This window comes from Euwallacea fornicatus, chromosome 28 (assembly GCF_040115645.1).
Source record: "Euwallacea fornicatus isolate EFF26 chromosome 28, ASM4011564v1, whole genome shotgun sequence".
Classification (NCBI taxonomy): Eukaryota; Metazoa; Arthropoda; class Insecta; order Coleoptera; family Curculionidae; genus Euwallacea; species Euwallacea fornicatus.
In genome coordinates, this window is record NC_089568.1 from 1,507,591 (window position 1) to 1,522,862 (window position 15,272).

A 15,272-nucleotide genomic window follows, 5' to 3' on the forward strand; every position below is an offset into this window, starting at 1 on the left:
AGCCGTTTTGACGATAAAAAATTATTTTTTATTCCTACGTTTACCAAGAAACCGATATAGATTTCCAAATGCAATTATTTTTTAATTATCTCGGAGAAATTAACTTAAATTTTTTTTAGTAGAGGTACAGGACATGAAGACGAACATGTGTAAAACATGTATCGTCTCAAAATAACACTTCTCTTTCGAAGTACGATTTCGTTAAATTCTGAGCCTTTTACACATATACAAATGTTGGATAGCCGCACGGACGCCACTGATGTGGGTGGAAATATTCTCCCGCCTCCAGAATATGCACATTTATTCCGCCATAACGTGTCCCTAATTTCATATTCTAATCCCCAAATCGTTTTTGAAACATTTAAAAAATACAAAAAAAAATAATTTCAAGACTATCTTGGAAACGAAGCGACTTTGGACTTAACTCTATTCAACCTAACTATATGTTTTTACGAGCTCTACATCCTATGAAAGTTTGTCGGCATATTTAAGGAAGATTTTATATATCTACTCTACAACACTCAATCAACAAACTGCGGTTACAGATTAATATGCTCAACTGTTTGCAAATCCGGTATTTAGTAGAAAATTCTCTCTTATCAATCCTGTGACGTAATGAAAATTCCGTCTTCTTATACGCTAATTATACGACAACGAATTTGTATTACTAAAGGCGAGCTCTAGGTGTCCCAACCATAAAATATTAAATTTTATAGATACCAAATCAGAGGCGAGAAGTTTATCAGACATAGTTATAACATCAATCACAATATTATGGATGGATGGAAATATTATTTTATTATATGTATACATACACAGAAATTCCATTTTCTGGCGTCACATTGTGATAAAATGATAAATTTTTACATCAAAAGATGAAACTAAACTCAGATAAAAAGTGTTATTTAATAGAGATTTTATTATCTCGTTGCAGTTCTTTTTTTCAAATTTTCCAAAATAGGAAGGAATCGGGATTTTTTAGATATTGCTTCAGAACATTATTGACGACAAAAATGCGCAATTATTGGTTTAATCCATTCAAAGCTGCATTTATCGTTTTGTGATGTGGCTCGAATTTGAAACACCCCGTGTATTAAAAACTTGATGGGCATTACATGTGTGATACTTAAGAAGAAATGCCATTAGATTTAGAGCTCTGTTGACAATCTTCAAAAAACAACGCAAAACCATTATTGCTAATAATACTTCAAACAAGATTTCAATTGAGATTTCAGTAAATTCCTATGCCTATACTCAAAAACAATAAATTTCTACTCCAAATTTCATTTCCTTTATCACAAATCTGCATTAAGCTCCATTTACGACTTGATCTTAAAATATAGGTTATAAATATAACTTTTTTCAAAGATAACACTCAATCCAAACTAACTTGCGGTGGTACATTTTCCTTGAACCACTAGAGAGATATGATTTTATGTGTTGTAGGATATCCGTTTCAAAATGATTATGCTAATGAGATACAGATAAGTAATAATTTGATGTTCCTGAATGGTTACAAAATTTAGCAAATAGATCTTCCTCGGATCAAATTAAGACTAAATGTTCTTTGTCTCAATTTGATAAAAAGTTAAGTGAAACATTTTATTCCCAAAATACTAAAATAAAAATAAATCGAAGTTTAGAAAAAAATGTTTTTTTTTACTGTTCCATAAAACTATTTATCACGATTCTGTTTTAGACATGCAGAGTTCATTAAGGAACTTCAAGAGTTTGCCCACGGAAGTGATATTTTACAATTTAACACAAAAATAGTAACGCCCAGTAGATTTTTGTAATTTTCGTGATTATTTCGAACGAGGCAGTGAAAGATACAAATTTTCCATTTCCTCGATTATTTTTCGCATCTCATTTCGGTTTCGATATTAAAAGTAAAATCTAAACTTCTGCACATTTCTGAACAAACGTAATGCAACTCGAAAATTGATATAAATGTCTCAAAATTTTAAAATCTCCAGAGACTAAAAAAATTGTTTTTTTCGAATTCACAATTTTCCCAAAGGACTGTCGAAATTTTTCGTTTTACATGAGGATTGTGACCCCCTGTATTTAGCAATATATATATATATTTTTAAATGCTTAAAATGTTTTTTTTTAGTATGCTTATAGGGATATTTTTTCTCATTTTGATCCAAAGAACATACTAATAAATTGAAAAAAAAAGAAGCGACTTACATATACATATACAGGGTGTATCGGAAACAGCAATAAAAAATTTGAATTTTATGAAATCTTTCTTAGATATCATGATCTATATTTCATATCATAGTCTCCTACTCCTTTTTCTATTGTGGGTTTTCCTAACTTTTTCGTTGTTACAAAAAATTCTTCCTCATTATAGTATATATATTTTTCTCATTATCTATAACAGTCTACAGTAAATTCCCAAGTTAGTGAACACCTGACGGAATACAACCATTAACTCATTATACATTTATGCATAACACACACCTCGACAATAAATACTGAAAGAAAAAAAAATTAACATCCGTTTCTAACAATTTTAGTGAAAGAACTTCGAACATAAACGTTATGTGCTCGCTTCTGCGAACCATCTCAATTGATACCATTGTCTCCTGGTTTAAGCACATTGAAACAATACCGGGTTCATCTTAAAGATAATGGGTTGACTGACACGGTTATGCTGGTAAAGTGATTATTTTTCAATAGGGTTCTAAGAGTTACAAGTGAAGAATCGGCGGACGCATCCTTGCACAAATTTCACGCCGATTTTAACTTGTATATTGTCCACGGTGGTTCAGAGAACCTTGGAACGAAGAATACCAGTCTGATTGTGCTCGACAAGGAACAGGATAGGTACCAGTTTGCTCAAGTTAAATATGCAGGGTGGCTCAACAGAACGTATGAACTTAGCCTTACATTTTTTTTTTTAATTGAAAGAAAAAAATTGGTAAAAAGAAATTTTTGGTGCGTGTATATAAACTAATTATAAAATCTTAGTTTCCTAACCAGAAATACCTCAAAATAAAAATTATGGTTCGTCATATTTGTCAAAAGAAAAAATCTTTCAGATCAACAGTTAATTTCACTTTAAGCATCAACTTTGCTACATCGGTATTTACTGAATCCTGTTATTTATGATTATTTTAGGTTCTTTACATATATGTACATGCAGCCCTTTATAACAGTCCCTAGAACGAGTTTTATTTCAACTGCTAGTATCAATCATTCATAAATTACTCACATAAAAATTGTGTGTGTGTATGTGTCTTAAAGCTAATTTATTACCTGTTTAAGCACCAAACTGATAACTTTATCAAACCGTTTCCACACAATTAAAAAATCTGCGTCCTTTGCAATGTTTCTATAGAAAATAGCTGGAATAATATATTGCAAACTTCAAGGTCTACTTGAGCTTAACTTTAAGGGAAGAAATGCAAATGCGCCCACTTTAAAAAGCGCCCCACCATAACGCGTCATATCAACAACTAATAAATTTTTTCTACTTTCGTATGCTGTCACAAAGATTATTGTGAAGGACCCCTGCAAAAATCGATTTTTTAACAACTAAACATCATTCGTGGAACAAGTATTATATGCAACAAGTGCAAAATCAAAAATTTCAAACTAGTAGTCATGTAACAAAATATTATTTTTACACATCTTGCACGTTAATGTGCAATTAAAAATATATAGATAGAAATACACCATGAAGGTTCGAGTTACACCAATGGTTATGGGAAAACTGTCATGCAACGACTCCATGAGGACCTTCAGATTTAATCATGAAACAGCGCTTTAATACTAACGAAATTCAATTCACTTCTAGGAAAACATTAAACATTGGTTAAACGAAAATAACATCAGGAAATTACTGCATTTCTGACAGGAAAATACAAATATGGACATTTGTCAAAACAAAACAAGACCTAACTTATTTGACCCAATTACGAATTACTGATCTAATGGAACAGAGATAAATCTGAAAGATTAATCAATAATTCATTACCTGTCATAATGTGGTTGTGTTGGAACAGTACCGCCGCAATCTTGACAGTAAACCTGGACCCCAGTCCAGCCCAACCGCACACAAACCAAAGAAGACCGAATTCCTACAGTCACAATTCTTCTTGTAATTCGATCACTACAAAACTGAGCCCGATCACCAGTGACGTGACTACAGCCTGAAATTACATCACAGGGGACGTTCGCATCACTCGTCCAAAAAAGTACATGATGAATGACAGCGCTGATCAAGCATTGAGCCCACACTGAGAGATCACCAGAGACAGTAAAGATTCAGGGACTATCCGGGATACAAGGCGGAGTCTGGGGAGGGGCGTAGAGGGCGTGGTTTATGTGGAATCCCTAGGGATAGCCGAAAGCTACGCTCTCCCCTCCACCGCTCCTCCGTTATCTCAGAGATCGGAGAGATGTAATGTTGGGTAGGTATGTATATAGAGCGACGGTTTGTGCACGGAGCGAAGCTTTTTAATGAGCTTTTAGCTTTTGTGCGCCGTAAAGGTGGTTTTTGTTTGGGTAATTGTGGTTTCGCAATGATTTATGGGACGTCTAGTAGACGGGTTTCTTCTTTTGTTGGACTCGTGGACGTGATTGCTTATTTAGGTCCTTCTGACAAATCATCTACTAGGAGGATTATTTAGCCTGTCCTTAACCTGCAGGGTTGACCTATATTTCAGGTCGTTATGGAATTCTATTTTTCCAGTTTATAATAAATTTCGTGTACAGGGTGTCCGTTTGTAGAACTCAATTATGAGGACATCCGGTACTCTTGATACTACGGAGACTCGAGGTTGGCTAAATTGCGCAATTAGAAATTCAAGAAAATGCAGGTTTAAAATTTGGAATATTCCGATGACTTTCGTAGGTATCTGGGAAAAAACTGACGTTCTAAGAAAATGATTTTATTTTTTCTTCAGCTTTGTCGCGAGGTAATTGAAAGTGTTTCAGACTTCATCGTTACAACTTTTCTTTTTCTACAACGTGGTGAAGTCATACTTGCACTCCGACGTTTTTATTTTTAGGAACCATCATCAAATTTAATTCTTCTGATGATCGTCATCTCGGATTTTCAAATTCTTGGACTCGGAATCGAAAGAACCTAAAGTAGCGAAGAAGTGTTCTTTGTTAAACTATAACTTATCATCTTCCTACTCTTTACACGTGAAAGTCCAAAAATGTTGAGTCTTTGCCATTTATCGTAATGCCACAAAAACAACAATTTATTCTCCTACTTAACACGTTTGTGTCGATCTCTTACTTTCGAGTTTCAAACAGTTTCCCACTAACTGAAAAACTGAAATATCCATATTAAAACATGATATATTTCTACTAAAGTTACAAAGGAATGTATATCGAGCCAAACTGGAATCACAACAATACCCATTCGAAAGAGGCCCTAGGAACGGTTAACACATAAATAAAAAAACCAGAAAACCCCTAATTTTCATATAAACTAAAACCAATTGAAAAAATCTCGACAAAATATCGAATTACATGCAAAACGCCATTTAAAGGATGTGAATTTAAGTGGCTGACTTTGTGACGTCTCAGTCAAATAAAAATTTAAATGAAAATGGAAAGGATAAAAAATTTGACTTTAAAGAGGGATGTTGGGTCGGCACAGATAGTAAGTCTATGAATGTGAAATCTAGCGAGAAGCTGATAAAGACGTTTGTGTTAAATTTGGGGTTCAAAGCAGTTGGCTTTTACCTGTCTCAGATCTTTGTAATTGTATCGTGTAAGATGGGACGTTTTGGAGGCAAGAGAATATTTTAGGAAAAGGCTTCAAACAAAAGCAAACATCGTTAAAGATACAGCATAAAAGAAGTTAAAAAGTTCGTTAAACGTAATGAGTAGTTCCCACCCCAGACAGCGTTAACTTTTGTCAAATTGCCGCAAGCAAAGAAAAGAATAACGCGAATATGCAGTTCTGATTTCTGATCTGATCGCATTCTCATTGAATTCCTGGAGAGAATAAAGGACTTCCGCGCACCTTTCGACAAGGGTGGCCACTAATAATATGTTGGGTGCGTTCATCGAGAGCAAGACATGCTGCGTTTTGTCTTCCCGACTGTTTAACTGCAAAGCTATTTTCAGAACCGTACTTTTTATCTTAAAGGGGACAACATTTAAAAAATACTTCATCATTTCCATCATTACCACCACGAACAAAAATCTTCTGAATGTGTACAACTCCTTTCGGAAAATTTCTGTAACTTCGTTTCGATTATGCTCCAGAGTCCGTCTCTGCAAACAAAATAAAGACAGGAGCGAGATATTTTATTTGCTGTTTAAGCTATTGATGTCTCGAGGACATTTTTCTTGATTCTAGAGTCTCTTAGGGCTTATTTGCCTTGACACATTACCCAGGGGGTAAAAATCCGTTACCATTCATTAACCCCAGCGATTAAAAGGGCCAAGCAGAGGCACTCGCTGCAACTATTCTCCTTTGTCGAAATTGACCCAATGGATTTTCCATTGAGAAAAAAACTTTAAAACTGATAAGATCAGAGTGAATTATCGCGTGGCCCGAGCAACAAACGCCGGAATGACCAAATTTAAATGCAATGGCCCCAACTTTAAAGCACGTTTAGATAAGATATATGACCATCTATATCCCGAGTTCCATTGTTGGATTTCTATGAATGCGATTGGGAAAGGAAATCCTTTTAAAGTGTCAGGAATAGGACGTGGATAGGATATCTGGATAAAGGGTCTAGTTATGTGGGTGAGATTGAAGACTGCAACTTAGAGAAAGCAGAATGGAGCCAATATACAAGTAAATGAGTTAAATTTCTGGGCAGAGCCATGATTCAATACATGAAGGCACGTAAACCCAACTAGACGTAACGGATGTAATAAATCACCTCTAATGGCGAGTAAAATCTGTGGAGAAAAGTACGTAACAAATAAACCACTAATTAGCACACACAAGCACCGAAATACCAAAAAAAAACGATTTCGGTTCGCCCTATACTATAAATATGGACTTACAAATTAAAATTTAGCAAAAATTAAATCCCTTTCATACTCCCCCGGGAAATTTCATCATAAAAAATAAATTTGCCTAAATAGGAACCTCGGTCTTCATCAAAACATCTCCAAAGCCCCATTCTCCAGCGTTATAAGTCAAAAACAGCACTTTCCCCCGTAATTACAAAACCCGCAGGATACCAAGTATCGCATCCCGAAATCAATTTGGCGTCGTGACGCCTCTCAGGCGCCTTCTCGTGAATTTCTCGTGAACACTTTTAAGCTCCCATTTTAAAGTCTGTTGCTGTTTCTGACAGGAGCTTGTTGATGCTCTTGTTTTGACTTATCAACTGATATTAAATTAGAGGCTCTGGAATGAAAACTTGATTCAAAAGAGACAATTTAGCGCTGAAAATAAATATACAAAGCTCATGGAAAACTTGATGGAGAATTATTGTTTCAAATAAAGGAGAGACACGTTTCAAAAAACTTGTCATTGAATTGCACAATATATGCAGCCATAAATCTCTCATAATATCTCCATATATGACTGTAATATACACCGTGCAAACACGATGATAACCCCATTTGACACAGTCCCACGTACTAAAAGGGGAAAAATTCATATAAATAATCCTATCTCGTTTCAGTAGCTTGATACTGGGGTGGTTCTGTCTCTGTTTTGGATATTAGTTATGCTGCGAGATAAATGGTGCAAATTTAAAATGTTTTACCCTATGATACAGATTTGTTCGTATTTGGAGGGAGAAAACAATGAATATGACATATGTGCATGTTGTGTCTGACTTTTAAATTATGTTATTTATATCTGTTGGGACGATATCACAATATGCTTCGTGTGAAACTGAAAACATGGTGGAACTGATTGAAATTCTGCACTTTTTCGACATTTATTTCTTCAAAAGACTTTGTTCTTTTGCTAGAGATCTATTTCGATGACGCTTCTTGCTAAGAACGTTTCTTCTTGTTTCATCATGTTCACATCTCTTCCCATTTGCGCAGACTATTCTCCAAAGAGTTCAAAAAGACCCTTCGAATTTATCTCATTGTAGTAACGGATGGGGTTCTGATTATTTAAAAATTTTATTTTACTCGAACTGATCACTCTTTATAATTGTATTTAAAGGAACGTTATTTCCAGAATTCATAAATAATAATCGGAAACTCGGAATTTACCTGTTCCACCCCTTTTCTATAACTCTTTCTGCTACCTGGCGCAAGTCATTTCTCAAACCCTTATTTCGGTTTCATGGTGGTTAATTCCGCATTTTATATGTTTTTAACAAGATCTTTCAGCCCCAAAAAAGGGTAAAAGCGGCGTTTTTAACCCTTGAACTATTGGGTTTCTTACAGGATGGCCGTGCGAAATTGCTTTTTTTTGTATGTTTAGAGGGTTATTTTAAAAGGATGGTTTCAAGGGTTTTGATGGGGTTTTTCTGCTATGTCGAGAAAGGCGTGATTGCTAACGGTTCGCAATGAATCCACAACTTTTTCCACAATTGAAATAAATGAAGACGTCAAAGAGGAGTGTGTGAATATTTCGTTGCTTTAGCTGCGATATTAAAAAAAAACTTTTATCAGTCTTTTAAACTTGGGTACTTGTAATATACGACCATTTAAAATCTCATCCCCCGATCTAAAATTGGCATTCATAAATTTAAAACAAAGCTGCAATAATGGAAGATTTCCTTTTCAATATTTTATTTGTTAAGGGTGCTTCACCCCCAACGTGCTTTTTTGACACCCCTCAAAAATTAGAAAAAGATTTCTCTTTAGTCTTAAACATCTGCGCGTGGTTCAGTTGTGCACGCTTATTTTGTATTGATCTTAAGTGATATATTTCCAAGGACCGTAGCAAGAATTGTCATAAAAGTGTTGATCAGAGTTTTAAATTTTATCTTCTCCTATTGATAGCATCCTACAGGTGTAATCATGCTGTAGTTTAAATAGGGGCAATTCGAAGTTAAACCCTCAATCTATCTCATCTAGTGCTAGTCGAATGTCTATGACAGAAACTCATGAGTCCGGTTCTGTCTATTAAACTGCGTGTGCAATTGAATTTACTTGTCATTAATATCGGAAATAATGAAGTAATACTGAAGCAATTGAAAAGTGTATAATAACACTTCGGTTTACTCCTGTTCAGTGGTTTTATTATATTTAGTTTATTTCATTGTTTTGTCGCTATTCTGCTAAAGAATGGGGCGTAAGCCCTAGCTATTCAGCGATTTAGGCTCAGTTACAAATTGGGTTTTGTTTTAGGCGGTTGGTGTTCAGCAGATGTATTGGGTGTAGAATGAATGAATGTTTCCATTTAAGGAATAATGCCTGCGGAAAAAGAAAAAACTTTAATAATTTGTCTTATATGGAAGTTTTCCAAAATTGATAATAATTGGTTTGAAAATAGTAAAGTTCAAAATCAATTCACATACAAAATAATAAATCAACCAGTGAGCGATATGAGACGATCTTGAATTGGTATACATACAAATCATCAAGGAGTTATTGGAGTTAGTTCCTTCTTCGATTTATCTCAGTATTGCTGCATTTTCAGGCCATTTAAATGCATAATCGACCATATGGTACAATTAAAATATTAAGGATCTTAATTAATTTGGATTTTTCCGCAAAGAACTGACTCACCATAATCTGCGAGTTATTGGTGTAATACTGATGAAAAAATGGTTAATTAAGCATATACATATATAAAAAGCTGAATTAAATTGGCTTGAAACTGCTTTTCGATAGATACCTCCCCCATTTATTTTGTCTCTTATAAACGAAGAAGTGGAAGTTGATCCAGCTGATTCATTTTGATATGCCGTGGTTATACTCGGTGTCTCATAACTTATTGAATAAGCTCAAGCACATATGCACTATTACATAAGAAGTCAATTTGTCAAAAAAAAAATTTAATGGAAGTTCTACAATAATAAAAGCTTATTTATTTTATTACATTAACGCATCCATTTGACTGTACAAAGTACAATATTGTTTCCTCTTCTTTGCCTATCCTTTTTGAAGATGTGCCTTTGACGGTCCGAAGACGCACATATGTGATTTATGCACAACGGAACGCCTCCAACATTATCGTTTAATGTCCGAAATTATTTAACTCAAGTACACGGGATAAATTAATTCGGCTAGGGTAGACCAATAGCTTGGCCTCTGCGGTCTCCAGATCTAAATCCGTTAGATTTTTTTTTATGGGAATATTTAAAAAACGAGGTCGACCGTACCAAAGTGCAGAATATTGAATAATTGTGAAACCGTCTTTTGGCAGTCTCGCAGTTCTTCGGCGACCGATAATTTGCGTCTTCGAGAACAGCAAGCAGGAGGAACATGCGAACTAATCCACCACAAATGGATTCGACGAGCCTAAGTTTGCGTTCAAGCTAATGGAAAAAATTTCTAACAATTTTTATAGCACAGAATAAATAAACATTTTTTATGGTTTATCTGGTTACCTGTAGGACTTCCGTTAGCTTTTGTTGAGAAATAAACTTCTTATGTAACAGTGCATACGTAATTGTAGTTTGTCCGATAAGTTGCCAAACACTTTGTATAAATCAAATCGAAAAATTATCTAATCGGATAAAGATTATAAACTGATTTTTGGATTTGAAATGTCACGATGGTATGTGCCATAAATGAGCCTCAGAAGTACACAGGGATGTTCCTCAATTCTCAGTTTAGGAATTCAAGTGTTTTATAGCAGCTTAGCAAGACGCATATTTATTATAATTGGTTCGTGAAACATCTGAAGTGGTAGATACAATTTGAGAATTGTCAATTAAAATAGTTAAAGAAATTTGCTAAAAAGTTATCAGGGTCATTATCAGAGAATTAGCAGATAGTGTTTTCATTCCTTAGAAATTTTATTTTCGTATTTTCTATTTTTTTTAAATTCAGAAATCTATCATATATTGTCATAGAGAGAGAGAGAGAGAGTGAGAGAGAGAGAGAGAGAGAGAAACTAATTATTTTTAGACAGTGCGAAATTAAAATAGGACGCTACTGACCGTAAAACCCTCCATGTTTCTTCACCCACCAAGACGAAAGAGAGAAACAAAAGTCGCACAAACCGATAAAATGGCGATCGTCAGGAGAGGAGACGATCGCCAGCTGACGGAATCCGTTCCAAGTCACGTTTCTGATCAATATAAGTTATGGTTTTTGGTTTTGGTTTCAGGTTTAACTGCTGTTTTGATAGTGATTCATTATTTTACATTAGGCATGCATTCAGCCTGCGTGCGAATATATATTGCTGCTCTGCTCAGGAAAACTTCTCGAGTTACCACGATTTGCTTGCTTTTCATGGAAAGGGTTCGACGGTAACTCAAAATTATTGCCTTCAAATTAACATTTTTTTTTATTAATGGGATATCTTTGAGTGATTTGTTGGTAGATCGCCAGCTCCGCCTCTGGCAAATCAGTTTCATAATTACGTCTCTCAAATTTAACGACTTCGGTCGGATCCTATAAATGCCACCCAACATAAACATGTATCAGAGTTATTGGACAGCTCAGACATAATATTTTAACGTTTATGGCTATCCGAATCACTCAAAAATAACTATGCGTGTTATGGTTATTAACATTTCAGACAAATAATTAGACACTACATTCCTTCTAATTGATTTTAAAAATGAACTCTTTTCACTCTAAATGAATACTAAAACAGCATCAAAAAACTGTAGTAAGTAATAGCAGTAATTTTTAACTTTATTTTCCCCTCTTTCTCTTCACTCATTTCTGTGCATCTCTCGACTAATGGTTCGGTTAGACGAGTGGCACTCAGAGCCCCCCGGCAGACAAATGAACGTCGCTATCCAGATGGCCCTATCAAAGACTCGCGCTTTTTAAGACTCTTCCAGGGGTTGTTATTCGCTCGTTAGGGTTCATGTGATAAGGGTTGCTATCTCAAAACGATTAATTAAGTGCCGGTAATTGTTTGTTTTATTGGTGGTTGCGGGTTGGAGCAAGAGTTGGTTGCGTCGTTTGCTGGAATGGAAGTTTCCAAACAATTCTATGCACGGATTTGAAACGACATAAATTGCCTCTTAATTTCATAACTGCGAATGTAAACAAAGAAACTAATTTGGGACATATCTCCTCCATAATTTATGGGCAGCTGACTTGCAGCATATTGAAAGCGGATTCCCCCGCTGATTAGATTTCTTGCCTGGAGGTGTTTGTTAATAAAACAGGGTTATAAAGTAAACTATGTAGAGGGGTTTAAAGTTGTTCATTTTACGCAGTAATTATTAAATCTTTCGGAGGGTTCGAACTTTGGTTCCTAATTTTTTTTATACTAAATTAAATTTTCTTACATGCGACCTTTTCCTTTCTAAAAAAAATATTTTTAATTAGTGAAGACGAAAGTCAAAATATGTAGACGTTGTGAAGTTTGTAGATAGGGTGTTGTTTAAGTGCATAGCCGAACATCAAAAAATCATTTTTTGAGTGATTCTAAGACAAAAATTTACATAAAAGTAGGTCCGGTAATGCTTCGTTTTGAAAATACGGGGAATTAAACTTTTTTTAAAAATTGTTTCACATTGGCAAAAACTCCTAAATGACAAGAAAAAGCGATCTAGTATGACGTCAGAACTTAGTGACGATTTTTAATGTAGGGAAAAGCAATGTTTAAGCTAGAAATTGTTTGTCTCCTTTTGGCCGTGGCGTGCACAGGAGTAACGCTGGAAATTAAAAAAAAGATCAAACTAGCAAAGCGCTTCATTGAAACTACACTTTCACAAGTAGTACGCATTTTTTCAGTAAAAAAACATTTAACCATAAGTAGATGCAAAACTTCGACAAAATCGGCCGAAGGATTAATATATATTTATGAAAAAACGATTTTTTGTTAAAAATTTGACTCCCTGTATCTTGAAAACGAAGCATTACCAAAACTATATTTATAAAAATTTGCCATCTTAGAACCAACCAAATAATCACCCCTTGAAGTTTGGCCATGTCCTTAAAACCACCCTGTATATGAGAGCGTCTTTGAAATCCTACGTCAGCAAATTGAAATACACACCCCAGCTCTAGAGACCTTTGAATCTCTACTAAGTTAAATACCTGTTGGAAAATTCAGGGAGATAAAACAAAATTATGAATAAAAAGAAGAACACCTCCGTAATTCTTAAGCTATCAGGAATGTATCTAAATTACCTGTCTGTTGAAAATGAGGAAAAATACAATAGCCGTTAGAAAAAACCAAAAATTCTCTGGAAATTCCTTGCCTCCTTTCCTTCGAACTCGGAAAGAACCGAAAACTACATAAATTCAAAATTATTCACAAAAATTGATTTGTATCAGTGATCCAAATTTTTAACTTTTACATGAGGCAACATAAAAGTTACAAGATGTACCCACTTTCTTTGATACCCGGTATACTCTATAGCAAACATTTTAAATTAATCATCATTCCCATCACTTTCATATTCCATAAGAACTGATAATGACCTATTTTAGTTTTTTTCAGTCACTCACTTATCAGCAAGATATAAAAAACTCGTTTTGAATGTAAATAGTCATACATTAAGGGCTGAAACTGACAAGATGAAGCAGCACTACACCCCGACTGTCACTGTACATGACAAATTACCTAATTCCACTACTCCATTAGTCTGGATAGAGAGAGGACCGAAGTTTCGTTTCGTCTAAAAGAGATTATTTCCGATATATACATACATTGTTGCGATAACTAGACAAGGCGATTGGTTAACATGTTTCCCTGGCTTAGACTTGTACCGTATAAGAAAATTTCTATTGCTGAAGTTTGGCGACTCTGATATGCGTCAAGTAGATTTCAAAAATTTTGAAAAAATTTTTTTTTTCGACACTTAATGAAGTCAAAAAATTTTTTTTTTAATATAAGAAAACTGGAAAAATATTCGAATTTTTCCCCACTCACCTGTCGAACTCGCAGCATCCGACATCTGCATACGCATAGTACCCAGCAAAATGCGTAATTTTCACTTGTGCACGCAACTGAACGTTCCTTCACCCACTCCGAATTCTAAATGTCAACTGTCACCAAAAATCCAACAGACTCCAGCAGCGATGAGAAGGCATCCAACGCAAGTGGTGCTCCTGTTGATAAAACGTTTTCCCACACTTCTTATCGCTCTTAACTTGCAGAAGGCATTGATGCGCCTTTGTGTTATGTTTTATCCCATTTGATAAGTCCGGAGGTTATTGCTTTTGTTTTCTTTTTATTGATGGATGAGAGTCACTCATTAGGCGTCCCTGATAGGAGTCGTGATATTGATGAACTGACTATTTGGCAAACGGAAGAATAACTATGCATGTGTAAACATCACTTCGGTATGGGAAAATGGAGGATTCATTGCATGTTTCCTGGTATAGGTCATATGAAATTTTAGTGTGATGAGGTTGTGTCTTGGTTGGTTGATTAACTGATATGTTGACATTCACAATCGCTGACTAAGGTTCATTACGTGTATCAAAATGGTAACCAAAATTTACAGCTGAGACGTTTCCTCTACAAGATTATGGCATTTGTGTTGAGTATCGAATTTCTACTATGTATTTCACTTGACAATTCGGTTTGTAACGAAAATAAATCTTTACTAATTTTTTTAAAAATGTAAAAGAATTGTCCACTCATTCATACCTATAACCAAAATACGACTTTTTTAATTCGATTTTTTTTTCTAGAACAACATGAACGTGATAGAGTCTATTACAATGGCTGCAATTAATTAAAATTAAAAAGAAATATAATAATGTAAAGGTTTATTTGTTAAAGTTTTTTAAACTGCAAATTAAAAAATATATTCTAAAACATATTATGGGTCAAAAGTAGAGGAACAAAATTTATTTAAATATTTTAACTTACAATTAAATTTTTTATTTAGTATCACTTATTTTTAAATACTTTTTAACATTTGTTGTTCAAAGCCTTTAATCATTTTTTCGACATAATCTTCAGATAATTAATTTCAAGCAACTTGAATTTCTTTGAACAAATCTGTTATATTTGTTATTCTTTTCTTCAGAATTCTTCTGTCAATTTCATCCCAAAGGTCCTCTATGGAGTTTAGATTGGGACCTTGAGCCGACTATATTACCACATCAACTGTATGTATGGTTAACCACTCTTTAATTAATTTCGAGGTATGCTTGGGGTCATTGTAGTGTTAGAACATCCACCCAAACCTCACACTTTCTTCAGCCTAGTGCAGCATGTAATTTTCAAGAATATTTTTAAAAATATATCGATCCATAATACCATCAATTTT

At 34.5% G+C, this 15,272-nt stretch overlaps 1 protein-coding gene across 4 annotated transcripts in view; it reads right to left on the minus strand.

The window, feature by feature from the left end:
- The window catches only part of ham (hamlet), a 67,539-nt gene that overhangs the window by 26,784 nt on the left and 25,483 nt on the right, over window positions 1-15,272 (minus strand). The window contains exon 1 of one of the 4 annotated variants that reach the window (XM_066297450.1): window positions 13,922-13,973. The exons of 2 other annotated variants lie outside the window; for them this stretch is intronic. In XM_066297450.1, the coding sequence (XP_066153547.1) occupies window positions 13,922-13,958 (37 nt within the window). In that variant the 5' untranslated portion in view covers window positions 13,959-13,973. Of the gene's footprint in view, window positions 1-3,988; window positions 4,232-13,921; window positions 13,974-15,272 lie in introns of those variants that run through there. One more of the 4 variants, XM_066297451.1, reaches the window with a different exon arrangement.